Genomic DNA, 17,425 nt, shown 5'->3' with positions numbered 1-17,425 from the left:
AATACAGCATATTTCTTACATCTGTCTTTGGTAAATGTCTGACCTATGAACCTGGTTTTACTTGTGTCGTGTCTCCTGTGTTGTATTTCTTCTGGTAGGCAATGAATAATGGAAGAAATATTATTTTCATAGGGAACTGATTCTTGTTTTCCCCTCTACACCTTAGTGGCAGAAAAAGCCAGAATAAAAAGACTCTGTGCTTACAGCAATGCTCCCAATATGTCTAAAGGTTACATTTACTTTTTGTCAGCTTGCATTAATATAATTTTAGTCATTTTCAGTAATAAATGTGTGATTAAAGGTTATCCATATAGCTAAATAGCTGTTATTACCATGTGCCATTTTAGTTACTTGGATAATTTGTCAACTCTATATACAAAGAGACAGTTTACAAATAAGAACTTTCACTCCTGTTGCTAAAATTATAAACCAATAGCCATTTTTCATGGGTTGATCCAGCTGCTTATCACCCGCCTAACAGACCCAATTACCTTTACATTCATCTAACATTTTAGGTGCAGAAAGTATTTTTCTGTTGATTTTATGTTCATCCACTGAAATGTAAATGTGCCACTCATCAGTTCTTATGTACATTACTCTTGGTACTGGCTGCTTCTAGAAAACTCTATTGCCTGGTGGTTTTGGTGGTATCACTTATGTGTGGATACTGCTCTGTAACAATCATCAATTTCCCAGCATCACAGATTAAGGTTATTTCAAATAAAGAACTGGAGGCACCATCCTGGGCTGTCCTTCAGTTCCTTGAATCTGGAACGAATATCAGCTCTTTCTAATAAACTTATCCACCAACCTTCTAATAGCAGAGTGAGTATAGTTTTGACACCTCCACTCAGATTGCATGGGATTGGATGCTTCCATGATGTTTTAATACTTTTTTTAAGTTCCATCAAAAATTTGAGTGACCAGCTTGAACTTGTTCGTCCTTGTCCCACATGTGCTTCCTATGTCTATTTCTTTTTCTCCTGTTCTTCAGCCTTGCTGAATTATAAAAGCCAGGTGTGCTCCCTTCATCTAAATTTACCAAACTCTTCTAATTTCACCTTTTATCAGTCTTTATTTTCTCTATTAAAAAAAGATAATTAACTGAAAAAATGCTGAACAGCATAATACTGATGGGGTCTCCCATGTGCCTTGCTACATTATATCCAGCACAGTACTTTGAAAGTAGCCCAGCTTCAGGTGGGGACTGGACCAAACGTTGCCAAATTCTCCCGTAAAAAAGATCAACAAAATCTTTCCTGCTTCCTATGGAATCTGCTTCTGTTTCATGGGAACGTTTCATGTTCACACATCTGGTGGAGAATATGGAAACAAAAGACAACCTATAAGGTATAGGTGACTACCATGCAGTCTCTTCAGTGCCAAATTCAGACAATATATTGACATTGAGACTATTCTTTGTTAGTTACAGGGGCCTTCTGACCACTGTGGAGGCACAGTAGGAGTTTGCTTCTTGGCTCCAACAGGCATAAGCTGCAAGGAAGGAAGTAGCTAAATAAAAAGAAGAAGAAAAAACATCCTGGTTCTGTATTTTCTTTTGTAGAGGAGAAAAGGAATGCAGAGAAAAGGAAAGAATTCTTTACAACGAAAGAGGCGAAGGTGAGGAGCCCTGTTAAGGGAGGTTTCTTGGAAGCAGCTGAGTAAAGCTAATGTGAAGAGGCTGTAATGGATAAGAACTGGGAAGGGCTGTGATGTGTGATTTCACACAGTGACAAGCTTTGTGTGTGTGTATTGGGAATTTCCTGCATGGAATACACTTTCTTCAAGGTAGAGGCCGTTTGGCTTCTGTCTGCTTTATTTCCCTAAGGAAGTGCTGAATTTAAAATGAGTCATCCCCTCAAGACATTGAGAAAATCCCTTTCTATTATTTACCAAGGACAACACAGAACAAATATTGTAGCCGAAATAGTCATATAAAGTGTGATCATACTTTACATAATTTACCTAAAACAATGGTCAGCATGAGGATCTTGGCTTGATCTTCATGTTAAGGATTAACTCTTCTGCAGAAGATATATCCTTGTGCAATTTGTTGGTATTGAGAAGATGAGGAGCTTCATGTTACTAGTGCTGTGTCTTTTTTACCTGTTCTGGCAGTTAGCTATCCCTAGGAATTAAAAAATTGCAATATCTTCATTTACAGAAGTAGGTTTCCTTAAAGGAATTTCATTTACATTACACCATATTTATTTGGAAATGAATGTTATGGTACCAAGAACCAGAACCAAAAATACACTGAAAAAATGTGTTGTATTTCTTATTTTTAGGTGATTGTCTCCACGCATCCATGGTTTGAGTTAACACTCAATCCACAGTCCTCATACAATAAGTAGGGAACTATGTGCCTCAGAAAATAATCGATCTCATATTCACTGAATGTCTTACCCAGCATCAAAACACAGGTTGTTTCAGGCACCTTACAAGAAAATCACACTCACTCCTTGGTCTTTAGTAACCTTTTCTGCTCCACTGGGAAAATACCTTTCCTCAGTGCTACTGTCTGCACATTTTCCCTGAAGGCATCTTTCAAAACTTGGTGTGAAGGAAATGTAACTCTGGTGATGTCTTTTAAAATGGAGTTTCTTAACCAAAATAATGTATTGTTTCCTATAGAGAATAGAGGTTTCAATAGGAAAGACAGGGAATAGTCCAATAGTTACACTGAACTTAGGCACTGCTTTGATTTCTCACAAAATATCTCTCAAAACTGGTTCCATCACATTGTGCATGAGTGCTTTAATAACTAAACTTTTGGATTAAGAGGGAGGAGGCAAAGAAGAAACTAGACCTCACTTTATCTTTTAGGGCATGGTACTGTTTTCTTTAAAGCATGGCAACCACTATCCTACTTTTTGTGCGATGTTGTCAATAAGGCATGCTTGAAGAACACAGTTTTATGGGTACTGATAGGCTGTAGTGTGATTTAGGCACCAGACTGCTCTGTTGCCTTAGGGCAGAGGTAATTCTATCTCTCGACTATTGATTTCTCTAATTTGCCATTTCTAATTCTATTTTAGATGCTTGTTGGGTTTGGATCAGATCCAAATACCACCACTGGGACTGAAGGAATATCACAGGACACTGCTATCTGAACTGCTCTGCTGTGTAGAAGTGGCAAAATTTAAAATTTAAGATGGCTGACCAGTGAGCTCATTGCTCCCTGAGGAGGTGAAGGAGGGAGGGAAGAGCTGAGTTGTTCTCCCTGGGATCCAGAGACAGAGCACACCCAGGAACAGTTCAAAGCCGTGTCGGGGGATGTTCAGACTGGGCATGAAGAAGCATTTCTTTAACAAGAGGGTGGTCAAATACTGGAGCAGGCTCCTAGAGAGGTGGTTGAGGCCCCAAATCTGCCAGTGTTTAAGAAGCTTTTGGATGATGACCCTAATAACCTGCTGTATAACCTTCAGTCTGCCCTGAAGTGGTCAGGAATTTGGACTCAGTGGTCATTGTAAGTCCCTTGCAATTGAAATATTCTAATTCTGTTCTCTTCTAAATGTGTTCCTGTGTAGCTATGTTCAGTTTGGGAAATGAGGTCTTTTCTCAAATAAAAATAGGTTTGAAACAAAACAGAAGAACTAACAGTATTAACAGAAATCCAGCCTTGAGCTAATTCCTTCTTTTTGTGAACCATCATCCTTTTTCTTAATTAATTAATAATGGGAAATTACAAAATTAAGTAATTTGGTTTGATTTTGCCTTCTCTGAATAAGAACAGAAGAGTGGTTGTATTGATTCAGAACTGGGGTCTATCTAGCCTAGTAGCCTGTCTGGAATGAAAGGGATATCAGGGGAAGAGTGAGAACAGGGCAATAACATGGTACTTGTTTCCCTAATGTTATTGTGTCCAAGTTTAAAGTTAAATAAATATACAAAGTACCTATCACCCTCTAAATTCTTTTCCTTAGAACAGCAGAGCTTTGAAGGCTTCCACTCTGAAGAAATTCTTTTGGTTCACTGTCATGCCAGGTCTGTCTGCAGAACTGAAGCTAAAGGAAACTGGCTGGTTGCAAGTGTAGAACCAAGTGTTCTCTCCCTAGATGACCAAGTTCTTTCAAAACTGAAGTAAATGGCTTTTGGGGGTTTGGTCTCTGGGAAATTAATTCAGTAACAAAATAAAATTTACCACAATTGATGCTCTTGTAGACCATTTCAGGAGTGATGGTCGAAAGCTACAGGAAAACAGGTTGTGTTATGCTTTATCCATTAAATAACAGTCTCTGGCACCTGCTTTGCAAGCCCTTAAGCAGTGCACTGTGTGGAATGCAAGGCTGCTTTCCAAGGTGCCTTTCCATGCATGCTGTGTACTTGAACAGTGTTCTTAGTGGTGTACCACCTGAACTTTAAATCACATTTAAATAAGAAGAAACAGAACACTTTTATAAAGCACAATCAGCATAGGGAAATTAAATATAAATAGGACTAGAGCAGATTAAAACTTGTTTTTAAAGGAAATCATGTCTGCAAATTTCTGCAAGTACTAAATGTAGAGGAAAGCATTGATTTTTGTGACCTGTTTGGAAATTTGGCTGCAAATATTTCCCTGCATCATTGAAAAGAAGTACAAAACTTTCACAACACAGCCACAAAGTTCTGCTATTGATTTCATAAAGCCTAGGGAATAACAATAATTTTTCTATGAAAAAAATTAGACTGGTTTCTTTCCCTGCAGGAACTTGAAGCAAGGCTGTGCTAATAAAGGTGGGAATTAACCACCTGAATGGTTTCTTGGCATCTATAGCTAAGAACTTTGTCATCATTTTAGAAGTCAGTTTGAAATTTTCAAGGTACAAGAGAGTGGCCATCAGTAACATATGTGTGGATTTGTGGGGGTGTTGTTTATTTATTTTGGTTTGTTGGACTGTTTTTTTTACATTTTTCAGGATCATTGTAGGAAATTGGATAAGGTTTGTTGGAGCATCAAAAAAACAACTTCTTGATAAGGTAGCCAAGTTGATACCACAGCTGACTAATAGAGTGCTGCTATTCAATATTTGAGAGAGCCTACAGTATCACATTTATAGAGGTGAAGGGAGTGTCTACCAATGTCATAGATTTTGATGTTATTTTAAATTGTCCTCAAAACCCAAAAGTTGCTCTTGAGGATTGTTTTTTACTATGGCAATTTATTGAAGGTCTGGTACTTTTTTGCAGGATTATTTAATGTAAAATTTATTCTTACGTTGTTTGGTTTTTTTCCCCACCAGACAGTCGATACTAAAAGTTGTTTACTATTTTGCAGACAACCTGAAATGTGCTGCTGATTTAAAATCTGCTTCTCCTTTGCTTTAGATGGAATATTAGTTTTTCAGCCTCTTTGCTTTTTGTGAAATGCTTCTGGATCTTTTTTCTTCCACCTTCCACAACAAAAAAACCAATTTAAAAATCAGGGAGATAGTATCTGCTTGTAATTATATACAGCAATGTTTTTGTAGCTCCATTGTAGAAATAATTTAAAAGATCATGTGCTGGTACAACTCCTTGTAAAATCCTTTCATAGCTTTTCTACAGTAGTGTTATATATATAATTTCATTAATTGTTTTAGATATAATTTCATGAATTGTTTTAGAAGATAAGAAAAATATTTTGGTGTAGCAGATAGCTATAGCACTTTTTTAAAAAATGAGTGACAACTGTAATTGAATGACTTCACACAAAGGAGAGGCACACAAACATTTCTTGGATAATTAGAGGAATACAAAAGTGTGAATTTGCCCTGGCAGCCTGTATGCAGGCTCAGTGATAAAGCAAGGAGTGTGCTAGAAACAGTGAATGAAAGAAAACCCACCTCCCTTCCCAACAAGAAGTGAGTTTCTCTGCTGTGGTGTTCTTCTGGGGAGCAGCAAGGCAATGAATGCTTTGGCCTGCTGTGCATGTGATAAGAGCAATGAATTTCTGCAGGCTGCATAGTAAATACTATTGCTGGAGAAGTGTGTACAGGGCAGTGGAGCTCCTTCTTGCACGGAATGGTTCTAAACCTATCAAGGCGTTCCTCTGAAGTGGGTCTGGTCTCACATTAGGCCATGTAATGTCAAAAACTAAACCCAAGTGATGCTGCAAGTACTTCTGTGGCCAGGTAGTGTGCAAAGTGTGTCTTGGGCTGGGGTTTGGTGTAACTTACCTTTGCCTACCATTGTTCCTGCTTCCAGTGCCACAGGCACACATCCACCTTCTAGGAGCTCAGCTGAGTCCAAGGTGCCCTTGCTGCTTCCCAGCACCTGCTTTGGAAGTGAATCTTTGGGTGTTTGTACAGGCCCTAATAGCAACACAGTCTGAGGATGTCTCAGGCAGCTTTTCTTCTGCCACAGTATTCAGTAGCATTCCCCACTTCTGGGTTACCTCCCTTGAGGACTTTGGTTGCTTTTACAGAAATATGGCTGGTGAATATTGTCCAGGAAAGTATTACTTTGGTGTCATATGGAGCATTCACTGCTACACCACCAAAACTGCTTTTGACTCCTGTAAATTGCTGGGAGGGGTGTTTGATAGTCTTTAACTCACCTTGCTGTGCAAGTGCTGGCTGATTTTATCATGGTGAGTGCCTATCAAGTCCATCATGAAGGGGTACCCACTTCTTGTTGAACTTGACTTGAGGCACAGGAAAAAATGAAGGCTCCCTAAGGCCTGGTTTGTTGCGTTTATGGACAAACTGTAGGTCAGTCTGGGATTTTTCTTTTTGTGCCTGAAAAGGGATAAACTTGATGTACAGAGCTGCTGGTAACAGTCAGACATCCTCAGCTGGCTGCAGAAAATTGCATTTTTGCAATGCTCTGTGCTGCTGCTGTTCCCTCGCTGTGCAGAGGCAGGTAGAGCTCCCCAGGTGATGCTCCCCGCAGCGTGCAGTGCTCATTTGCCTTTCACCCTCCCCATATGCAAGGTCACACACAGAGGGTTGTCACTGCTTTGGTGCTTTTATGACATGCGTGCAGAAATGGGAACGTGTGAGTTCAGCTGGAATCAAGATGACTGTTCTGTGGATATTTACTTTGTTCATTCTTGCCTAGGGAGGTAAAACAATTTTTACTGGAATATCTCCTAGGTAGTTATTAAAGGTAAAGCATCCATTAAACGTAGTGCATCATTACAGAAAATAGGTTCATTAGCTTAAACATTAACATCAAGAACTAAATATATAATAATATTCTTCATTTGTTTAGTCAAGTGTTTTGTTCATTTGTTTGGGTTTTAGCATTATCTTCTCATCCTTAAGTTATTCAGCTTCCTTGTGATTTTCCTTCAATACATTGAATTTTCCAAAGACAATATAAGCACAGAAGAATCAAGTTTTGCATAGTTGAATAGTGATGGAGGATTCTTTCTGTAAGTCAGGTTGAATTAAGTAGAACAGTAGTCTTATTTGTACCTAGAACATTTGAAGTATATACAGGATGCAATGACTACCAAGAATAAAAAAAGAAATAAATCACAATTATTATTCTGTGTCTGGGTGAAGGGCTGTAGTAATTCTAACTGCTGGAGTTCTCAGGTCAGTCAATTTTTATGCTAGGATTTTCTAATGCTATACTAATGTAGTTCTGGGTAAAATCCCTTCCTCAAACTCTTAAGGTGGGCTCAGGTTACCATAGCTCAGAACAGCTTGATAGAGGATTTTATTGCTCATCTTCCTCAGTCAAAGATACTAAAATTTGCAAACTTACATAATAAGGCATAGGAATATTCAGAAAAGTGGTTTGCTAATGCATTTTTTCTTTAGGAAAAAAAATATGAAGCGAAAATATATTTTGCTGAACATGCTGAAAAATGTATTAAGACAATATTTCTGTTAATTGTTTTTTTGTCTTTTCATGTATTTGATGTAACTATACAGTCAATTGTACTGATCTCTTGCAGCTGGGAAACACCTGAAAGAAAAGGACAGAAAAGTGTGCCCTTTTATTCACTCAAGTAGATTTGGCACAGTTGTGTGACAGCCTAAATGTTTCCTGCACAAACAAGTCAGGTTGCTTCAGTCAGGAATCTTTTTTAGACCAAAAGCAGGGGAAGGTCAGTTAAAAAAAGGGGAAAAGGAAAAATAAAGAGTAGTTAGATTAAAACAATGGCAAATTCTAATAAAGTTTTCTAGTGAAACCCTTCAAATGTTTGTTTGCAAGGCTCTGGCATTGGAATGCACCCAAGAAATAATTGCTTCAATATCCAGCTATACTGGATTGTTAAAAAGCTAAAGAACATGAATTTAACTAAAGAAAACAGCACTCTTTCTATACCAGAATATACTGATATCTTTGTAGGAGCAAATAGACCTTTAACAGAGAATCATATGTTTTATGTCAGAAAAGACCTTTGTGACCATTGAGTCCAAGCATTAACCCAGCACTGTCAAGTCCACCACTAAACCATGTCCCATGTGTCACACCTACACGTTTTAAAATACCTCCAGGGATGGGGACTCACCACTGCCCTGCTCAGCCTGGTTCATGTTCCACATGTTGAATAAGAAGGTAGCATTAGGATAAAAATTCTGATGGTGGATCTGCCATCATGACTCTAAAAGCTACATTATTTATTGAAAGACTATTACAGTACTGGTGAGGAGAAGCATGACTAAAATTGGAAAAGTCAAAATGTAGTGAAAATTCATTGTGATCCTGAGATTTATATGGATACTGTACAGTGTTTCTGTGGAAGTCTGATAAGTGATACTGGGGATTACTACGAATCAGCCAGATGTGATTCATTGAACATAATGACCTTTGTTATATTTTCTACAAGTTTGCTACTTAAAAAGGGCTAAGCTTGAATTCTTGGAAGTGCTAATTTACTTATTATGCACAACTTGATTTTCTTTTCTAACTTATTTGGATGAGGTGGCATAGGCTTTTACATCATTGTGTTCTTGCCAGCAACGTCTAGTAATTCATTCTGCAAGCAAGAATGCCACCTGAGATACTACTTTTTTTTCTGGCTAATGAGGTGATATCTATCACAAAGAAATCTGGATACTGGCAGAAGGACTCTAGAGTGGAAAGTAGTACATTACGTATTATGGATTGTGCTAATTACAGAAAGGAAGATTGCTCTCAAGTCTCAGTGTGTCAGATGAAGCTGCAGTTATTTAGTAAATCTAAAAATCAGACAAAAGGAATGTAAAATTGGAAAAAGTGTTATTTCAAAAAGAGTCACTGTCCCTAGTCACCACTAGGACTTCATTTCAAAAGGTAATTTAAAATAATTTCATCCAGTTCAGCACTTCGCAGTTATTATTGTTTGTCTGAGGACTCTGGCAACACTTATCTTCGATATTGTTAATTTCAGTGGACTTGAATGCAAGAGTTTTAGTTCACTATCTCATCAAAGGACTGGCTTCTTAATCTATAACATCTCACTACAGTGAGTCAGTATAAACCATAGACTGTGGATATTAGGAAATTTATGATGATGTATAGATTTGAACTTGCCAGGTTAACATTTATGATGCCAGGTAAAAATTAAAAGTCCTTTTAGAGCTATTTTTATGTAAATTAAACAGTAATTCTTTTCTCTTTTATAAACACTATCAAATCTGGCAAATAATTTACACAAGTTCTTTACTATAAAAATAAACCTCCACAAGGAAGTATTTAATTTCATCTGTTGGGAAAAGGGAAAACAATTAGAGATTTAAATCCTTTTACTCATCCAAAAGAGCACTTAGTCTCAACATCAGAAAATAAATGAAAAAAAAAATTATTGTTGGAAAAGTTAAAATAGGGTTTTTTTGTTTGTGGTTTTTTTGTTTGTTTTGTTTGGGGTTTTTTGTTTTGTGGTTTTTTTTTGTTTTTTTTTTTTTTTTTTTTTTGTTGTTGTTGTTTAATTTATGGATACAACAGATAATGTTGTTCTCCCCTGTAAGTATCTTATAAAATGTACAGAAAAATCTTTCAGTCATGGGTGTAATAATCAGTTCACTGTTATCAAAAGAATGGGTAGAACTGAGTAACTTCAAGTCTTTTTGTATTCTTGTCATGTGAGAAAGACCTATATTGAAACATAAACAGAACATGCCTTGGTGGAAAGTGTAGTCATTGCCTAATTGAATATACAATTTATTTTATCATTCATTTGAATGTATCTTTCATTTCATTGGAAAAAAACTCAAACCCTACCTAACCCATCCTCTAGTGTGCATGCTCATTATTTTAAAACCAAGACCTTCTGTTGCTTGAGTGCTTATACATAGAAGCACAAACACATCTAAATTTTCTCTCCTGTGTAGGTCAATTGAATTAACTTAGCTGCACATTTGAATAATATAAAAATGCACATAATGATCAGTAGAACCAGGACTCACACTCGTAATTTCTTTCAGAAATCACATGTAACTATTCACTTGAGAAAGCAATTTATGATTTTCTTGATAAACATGGAGAGTCAGACAAATGGAAGGATCCAAAAAGTTGAAGAATGCTAATGATTTTGCTTTGAAATAGGGTAGTTTGTATATCAAGACCAAGAGGCCAATTTCTACATGTATGATTCAAATTACCTGATAAAGAAATAAAGATGCTTCCTTCCAGCTGAATGAATGTTGTACAAGTAATTAATTTAAAATATTTATAAAATTATGTATTCTGAATAAGTTTTTATTCTTAAGTGTGTTCTTCACTTAAATCAGTTCCTTCAGAATAGATTCATATCTGAATATTCATGGCACAGTACAAAACAATTTGATTAAAAATGATCACTTTTTTCTTTTTCTTTCCAGTTCAACAGAAGAGCAGTTTCACTGGCAAACACAAGGTAATGTACCTAACTACATATATGTATTACTTGCATTCTCTCCCAGAAATATAATTTTTACCTAAAGAAGATAGAGGGGACAAGCACATTGACGTATGTGGAGGTTTTTGTTGGGGTTTTTGTGTGTTTTTTTCTCATTGCTAGTGTGTGAAAACTGTACTATAAAAGTGACAAGATTTGGCAAAAGTTGTTAGGATTGACAAAAAGTACACTGAAACTAATACAGAGTCTTAAGAAGGGGCATTGCTAAATGTGTCTCTAGCTTTTTTTACTACTAGACCTAAATATTCTTATTTTGCTTTTATTAATCCAAGGCTGCACTTTCAAAGGATGGCACAATTTTCAGTATGGCCAGGTCCTGGGAATGTTTGGCCTCCATTCCTTCATCAGCTGTGAATGCTTAGTCACATACAACTGGTTTTAGCTTTTGTCTTGTAAATGGCTTTACCTTTTTGCTCTTCTCTTACGTTAATGTCATTACAGATGGTCAGAAGGATATAGAAGATGAACTCACCACTGGTCTGGAGCTGGTGGACTCCTGTATTAGATCGCTGCAGGAATCAGGGATACTTGATCCACAGGACTATTCGGCCAGTGAAAGTAAGTTGCTAGAAATATGTTTTCTAGAACCCAAAAATTTTTTGCTTTAAAGCTGAATGCATGTCTTTAAGTGCTGCTAGTTTTTTGGAGGAAAAACAAGCGCACAAAATATATTTTAAAGGAAAATATTTTCTAATTGCAATGTTGCTCTACTATACTATAAGGTCATGTTACAAAACTTCAGCATCGCCACCATAAAAACAACATTCAAACAGCAATTTTTCACCATCCAAAGGTAATAAAATGAAACATACTGGGTGGCTGTGGGGAAGTCTGATTGTAACCACTTCGCCAGGTAGCTGGTAGCTCTTTACAACTAAAATTTTCTTGTGGATACACAGACAGAAATAAGTGAACTTAAAGATAATGCTCAGAACAGCAGCTGGCGCAAGAAAGGTGAAGGCTTTTCTCCAAGACTGGCTCACTGGTCACTTACCAGCCATTCTGTTTGCAGAGTTGTGCAGTGAGTGGATGGATTGTTGACTAGAACCAGCCACTGTGGAAGTGAATCAAGGCTACACAACAGCAAAAGTGAACAAGGGACATGCCACTCAATGTGTTTGTAGAGCAGATGTCTACCAGCAGTTGTGCTCATGAGTCATACCGAGACTGTTTTCCAGCATGTTAACTGGTCTGTTAACAGATTTAGCACTAGGTGATGAAAAGGCAGGTTAATTCCCTAGATTCCTTTCTTTTTTCTCAGGCTCCTATCTGATATTCTGTCCTCTTCTGCCACATATAAACCCACATTCACTTCCCTGCCTCTGCAGCTCCTGACACTGGCTTTGCTATTTTTTTTAGTATTCCTCTACATCTCCTCCCCTCTTGCTCAGTTGATCCCTGCTACCCAATACCTTCTGACTGAGTCACATCTTTGGAAGTGGCTGCCCAAATTCAGCTTTCTTGAGATCAAGAGGGAAAATCTCCCCTTCATCTGAAAAGGCTGACGAACTGTGACAGCCACCTTCTGCAAGCATCTCTAGCAATGAAAAGTCATCACCTGTAATATGGTCATCAGGTGACAAAAGGAAGACATTGCACATTGGATGCAGAATTTTAATTTGTCAAAACATTTTTCATTATTTTAGAACAAGGTTTGCTGTCAAATTCAAGCTGGCAATCCTGGGACAATAGAAAATTTTTCATTTTTCATGTGCACAAGACTTCTGGACCAACAGTGTCACTCACACTTTTGTTATGGTTTTGCTTAATCTGGACACAGTCTGTATGATTGACATCTGTTAAAATGTTGCTTGATCTGAACAAAATGGGGAAAATGATGAAACAATGTAAGCCCTTGTTTTTTTCTTCATTTGGGGGTGAGGAGAAACAAAACAGACTAGCATGATAAGGAAAATAAAATGCCTTCAAAATATGATTTTATGATAGAAAAATGCAACTGGGTAGATGGCAATAGAGGAGACTGAGAGCAGAGTGGGGCCAACTTGTATGGAGAACTGCCAGAAACTGGCTTAAGAGATGGAAACTAAGAAAAAAATGGTAGAGAAAGATGAAGATAGTACATGGAGTGAAGTCTGTGTATATGAAGAAAACTAATACTAAAGATATTTCTGGGGAGCATCACAATAAGCTAAAACATAAATAGGAATGCAGGTAGAAGGAAGAATGTCGAAGGAAGTAGGTAGAAAGACTAAAGAACATGGGCAAATAGAAAACAGTGATAGAGAAGAGGAGCAATAGACATGGATTTGTAGAGGATCATCAGGAGAGGAATCAAGGTTCGTTGAAGCAGGAGGTCCATACAGAATGTTGAAAGCTGAGTTTTTCTTGGCTGGATGATCTGTTTGTGGGAGCAAGAGTTAGGTGCAAAGACAGGGAACAACAGGGTGATGAGAATGACAGCCAGAAAAAGGAAAAGTGGTATCATTATGGACAGTACAGAAACTGTCCCTAAGAAACATAGGTTTGGAGAGAACAGGCAGGTGCATGTGCTCACAAGGAAGCAGGCTTCACCACAGAGGTGCAAGCTTGATCTTCTGCATTGTCAGGAAATATTTATAAAGCCTTTTGTGACAGTGCCCTTATTCCTCTGCTCTGGGCTCAGCTTGTAATAAAACTAGATTGCTATTTGCCATTTATGGGTTTAATTAAGAATCAGATCTATATGCCAAAGCTAACAGTTGCAGCTCTGCTAATCACTCATAAATACAATTAGGATGTCATATACTGGGTTTTTTTTCTGGTTTGGGGGTCTTTTTTGAATTTCAAGTAAAATGTTACAAACACATCAGACAGGTAAAATGTTACTGTGTTTTAAACATCAGAAGTACAAAAGTCAAGATTGTCTGTACAGCATAATTTGAATTTCTTATGAATGCATTAGAGAACAGTTATTATGCCCTATTTTGTACATTTTCTGTCCATGCCTCATTTACCCCAAACTGAGGCTCAAATTGGAACAGCATACTAGAGGGGAGAATGCTTCTGACATCTGTAAGCAACGAGTAGAACACACGTACACAATGAAAACAAAACTCTCATATTCACTTAAAATTTTATTCTGTCCTTCCTTTGTGTCCTAAAGCTTTCCTGTTATAGTTGTGAAATCATTTAAAGTATTTTCTGCTGATACATGGTTTTAAGTGTTCCCAGGAAGGTGTGTTGAGAACAAACCATTGTAACAGAACACTGTGAGAGCACAGTCTCAAATCTTTGAAGTATGACACAAAAAGGAAGTTTAAAGCTCACTCTGTAATGTCTCAACCATAGTATTTGCATTTCCTAGACACTTCAGTTCTTAATCCTTTCAATCTTGAAATAGGAAATGAGTTGTATATAAATGTCTCACTTTACAGGTATTCAAAAAATCACCATTTGTGATGTATCTGAAGTAAACATTGAGTGCTGTAAAGTTATCCACCAGGGTGCTTTTTTTTGGAGACCTGATGTCATGCAGTAAAAAACACTGAACCATTTTGCATTGTGTGCACTGGCCATAAGCCAGAGAAAGAGGTGAAGAGCTCCTCAGAAAAGGAACCTTGGTCTGACATTTTCTAAGTTTTGAGCTCCCAATTTGACAATTTTACTTATGTTTACTTCTCTGCAGTTTGACTGCAAAACTGTATTTTAAGTAACAAGACTGACTCTGAGGAAAGCATTTCCTGCCTGCCATGCATTTGAAGCAGATTTTTTAAAATCATCATATGAAAGCCTGCCTAGTGATGTGACCACAGCTTCCTTTTCTGAACTGTGTGCATCTAGTCTAATGACTTCATCTATCAGTAGCCCTGCCTTTGTAGAGGATTAGTGTGTCTCTACTCAGAATCTTTACAATTTGGTTTCACGCACTCTGATTTTCTCTGACTTAGTTTTAAAAAGTCGTCACATAGCAGTGAGCTGTTATAATACTCTAAATCCCAAACATCACTTCACATGTGCTATTCCTTTAGTAGCAAATAAAAGCCAGGAAAAAAAGGCTAATGGGACAAGTCACATGAAAGGGGCTTACACAGGAGGGGCTCTGTATTGCTAATAGAGATGCTCGCTAATTATCTTTACTGAGTGTGAATCAGCAAATGTAAAAAACCTTAAGTACATAAAACTTAATTCTTTGGTGAAATGAAAGCAGAGTGATCACTGGTTTTAAAGTAATTATTATCAGACAAGCAGATTCATAACTGCTGCAAGCTCTCATACAAGCTTCCTCTGGTGGAGCTGACCCTGGGACAAGCTTATATGCAGCCAAGGGGAGGTCCTGCACTGTCGCCCGCCTCACCTCTTTCTTCTGTCCCAACTCAGTTTTAGTTGTCTTCCTCAAACCATGTGCTTCCAGCTACAACTGACAGACAAAAAGTCAGGAAACTTCCAGAATTATGCAAGAAACTGCATCTGACTGGAGCTCTGAGCCTGCATCTCCATGGTGCAGTTCCCCATACTGCAGTGATTTCTCATTATCTCTGTGTAGCTCTAGATCTGTCAAGACTATGTCACTCCAGTTTACATCAAACATGTCATAGTTTTATGGCCTCAGAGGGGCATTCAGCTTGTCCTGAGTGTTCCTGGGGATCATCAGCAGAACAACAGTGGTCCACACATCCCCTCTGTCCCCGAGGGAAGGCACATACAGGCTCCTGCTAGTGTCAGTAGACATCAGCTACAGAGGGTCCAGGGGTCACCCTGACAACACTCAATCCATCCTCCTTCCTGCTCTACGTTGCTGTAACACCCAGCCTGTCTGGCTGCTCCTCTCTGAAAACATTTCTTTCTTCTGCCATTACCTTTTTCTGACGGGAACTCAAAAGTACTGCTTTTGCATAAATGAAGATAAGTAACTGTCACCTTAAGTAGGGTCAGGGGAAAGACCAGATGTGTGAAAGCCAATGTAATCACATATAAGATGCTGGAAACGAGTCATGGAAGAGGGATGGGAATGCACAGTAAGTGCAGGACCTGAAATCACTGGGTGAGGAAACATGCAGAGGAACGAAATTTAGTTCAGGACAGAGTTATCTCATTAGGGATGTTTCAGGAGACACAGCAGTACTGAACAGTGAATGTAGCTCAGGAAAGGTATTTTCATGGCAGAATGGTTTAATCTAGTGAGGAAAAGCATGTGAAAATAAATTTTGTGAGGGCTGAGTATGCACTGTGGAGACGAAAAATTAATATTTCTGACTAGAAATCTTGGAAAAATGCGGAATAAAAGAAGCAAGACATTATTTCCTCTCCTTCCCATCACTGCACCACTGTCTCAACATCACACAACTACTTCCGATCCATTCCTTTTACTGCCTTGTCAATGCACTTTCTTTTTTGTTTTTGTTTTGTTTTTTTTTTTTTCCTTTTTTTCCACTCACATTATATGTAAGAACAATTGAAAAGGTGGAAAGCTGCATGGAAAGAGAGTAAACACAGATATACAGCTGTCTGAGTTAAGAAGATTGGTTGCTAAGGACATTTGTCATTAAGGTTTAATAAGGTTGCAGTCTGGCCTGCAGATGAATGGGAAAGGTCCTGATGAACTGCCTGAGGCCCCTAGATGTTCATCCTCTGTGACAGAGAAACTGGAGTCCTCTAAGCAGTTTTAAAGAGCAAACTACCTTTTCCTGATCATGTTTGTAAATTTATAGTTTACAGATGGGTAGTGTAAGGTAAAAGTGGAACAAGAGGAGAAGTTGGTTTATATTTCTTTCCCTTCTATTAGTTTCTCTGCCCCCTTATTCCTGTGGGTCATTAGTATGCCACATTAGACGACTGACATGACACTTTCATCAAAACAATTTCTGAGATAATTAGCTGAAGCTTACTGAGCCTTTACAGAATAGACTGCATCCTTGGAGTCTACAGCGGTGGAGACAGGCAGTGGTTTTTCCTTCTGTCATGGCATTAGAAAAAGAAGGGTTAGAAGACTTCTAAGATTACTGAGCAAATCCATTGGCACTTTCTTCCTAACTTAAACCACAGGCTCAAATGTCTGCTAATACAGAAGTCTCTAATTTTAATTTATTTATTCTTAAACCTTCCACGCTTTTTCCTTTGCTTCAGCCTCCACAAAATGACCATAGGACTGGTCTTTAAAGGATTACGGGGCAGATTTATGAAACTTTCAGTGTTTATGTTTCTAACTGAAACAGAATAATTTCATTATTTTTCACTTGCTTCATCACTTCATTTGGCAACCTTCCTTGTTTGCTCTCTAAATCAACAGCACAGACTGTAGAAGAGTTCTCGTTGACATGGATCAAAAAACTTTCTGTATAGTTCTCCCAATTGTCTTGATAATTTTTTAATATTCATTTTTAATTTCAGTTTTTAATTTTTTAGAACAAGAGGCTTCTATTAGGATTGCAGCTTTTTTCTACACAACACTACCAGTACTCCAGATGAATTTTTTTCCCCACATTTTCTGGATACATATTTTTATTTATGTCTGTGACCCTTTTGTCCTGGTGCTCAGGATTAATTGCAGAATTCAGAGCACTGATAAGGGAATAAATACAATGCAGATTTAATAATACCATCTTCTTGGCTAAGGCCATTTCGTAATGCACTTCATGGATGCTACATATTGACAGAAATGCAGGCAGTTAAGAGTGTCCAAGTTCTTCT

At 37.8% G+C, this 17,425-nt stretch overlaps 1 protein-coding gene across 7 annotated transcripts in view; it reads left to right on the top strand.

Moving 5' to 3' along the window:
* Positions 1-17,425, top strand: part of CTNND2 (catenin delta 2) — a 638,637-nt gene that overhangs the window by 322,120 nt on the left and 299,092 nt on the right. For all 7 annotated transcript variants that reach the window (XM_068196795.1, XM_068196789.1, XM_068196805.1 and 4 more), the window contains 2 exons: positions 10,722-10,756; positions 11,240-11,356. In XM_068196795.1, the coding sequence (XP_068052896.1) occupies positions 10,722-10,756; positions 11,240-11,356 (152 nt within the window). The remainder of the gene's footprint in view (positions 1-10,721; positions 10,757-11,239; positions 11,357-17,425) is intronic.

Source organism: Anomalospiza imberbis, chromosome 1 (genome assembly GCF_031753505.1).
Source record: "Anomalospiza imberbis isolate Cuckoo-Finch-1a 21T00152 chromosome 1, ASM3175350v1, whole genome shotgun sequence".
Taxonomy (NCBI): domain Eukaryota; kingdom Metazoa; phylum Chordata; class Aves; order Passeriformes; family Viduidae; genus Anomalospiza; species Anomalospiza imberbis.
This window is presented reverse-complemented; position numbering and strand designations above follow the sequence as displayed.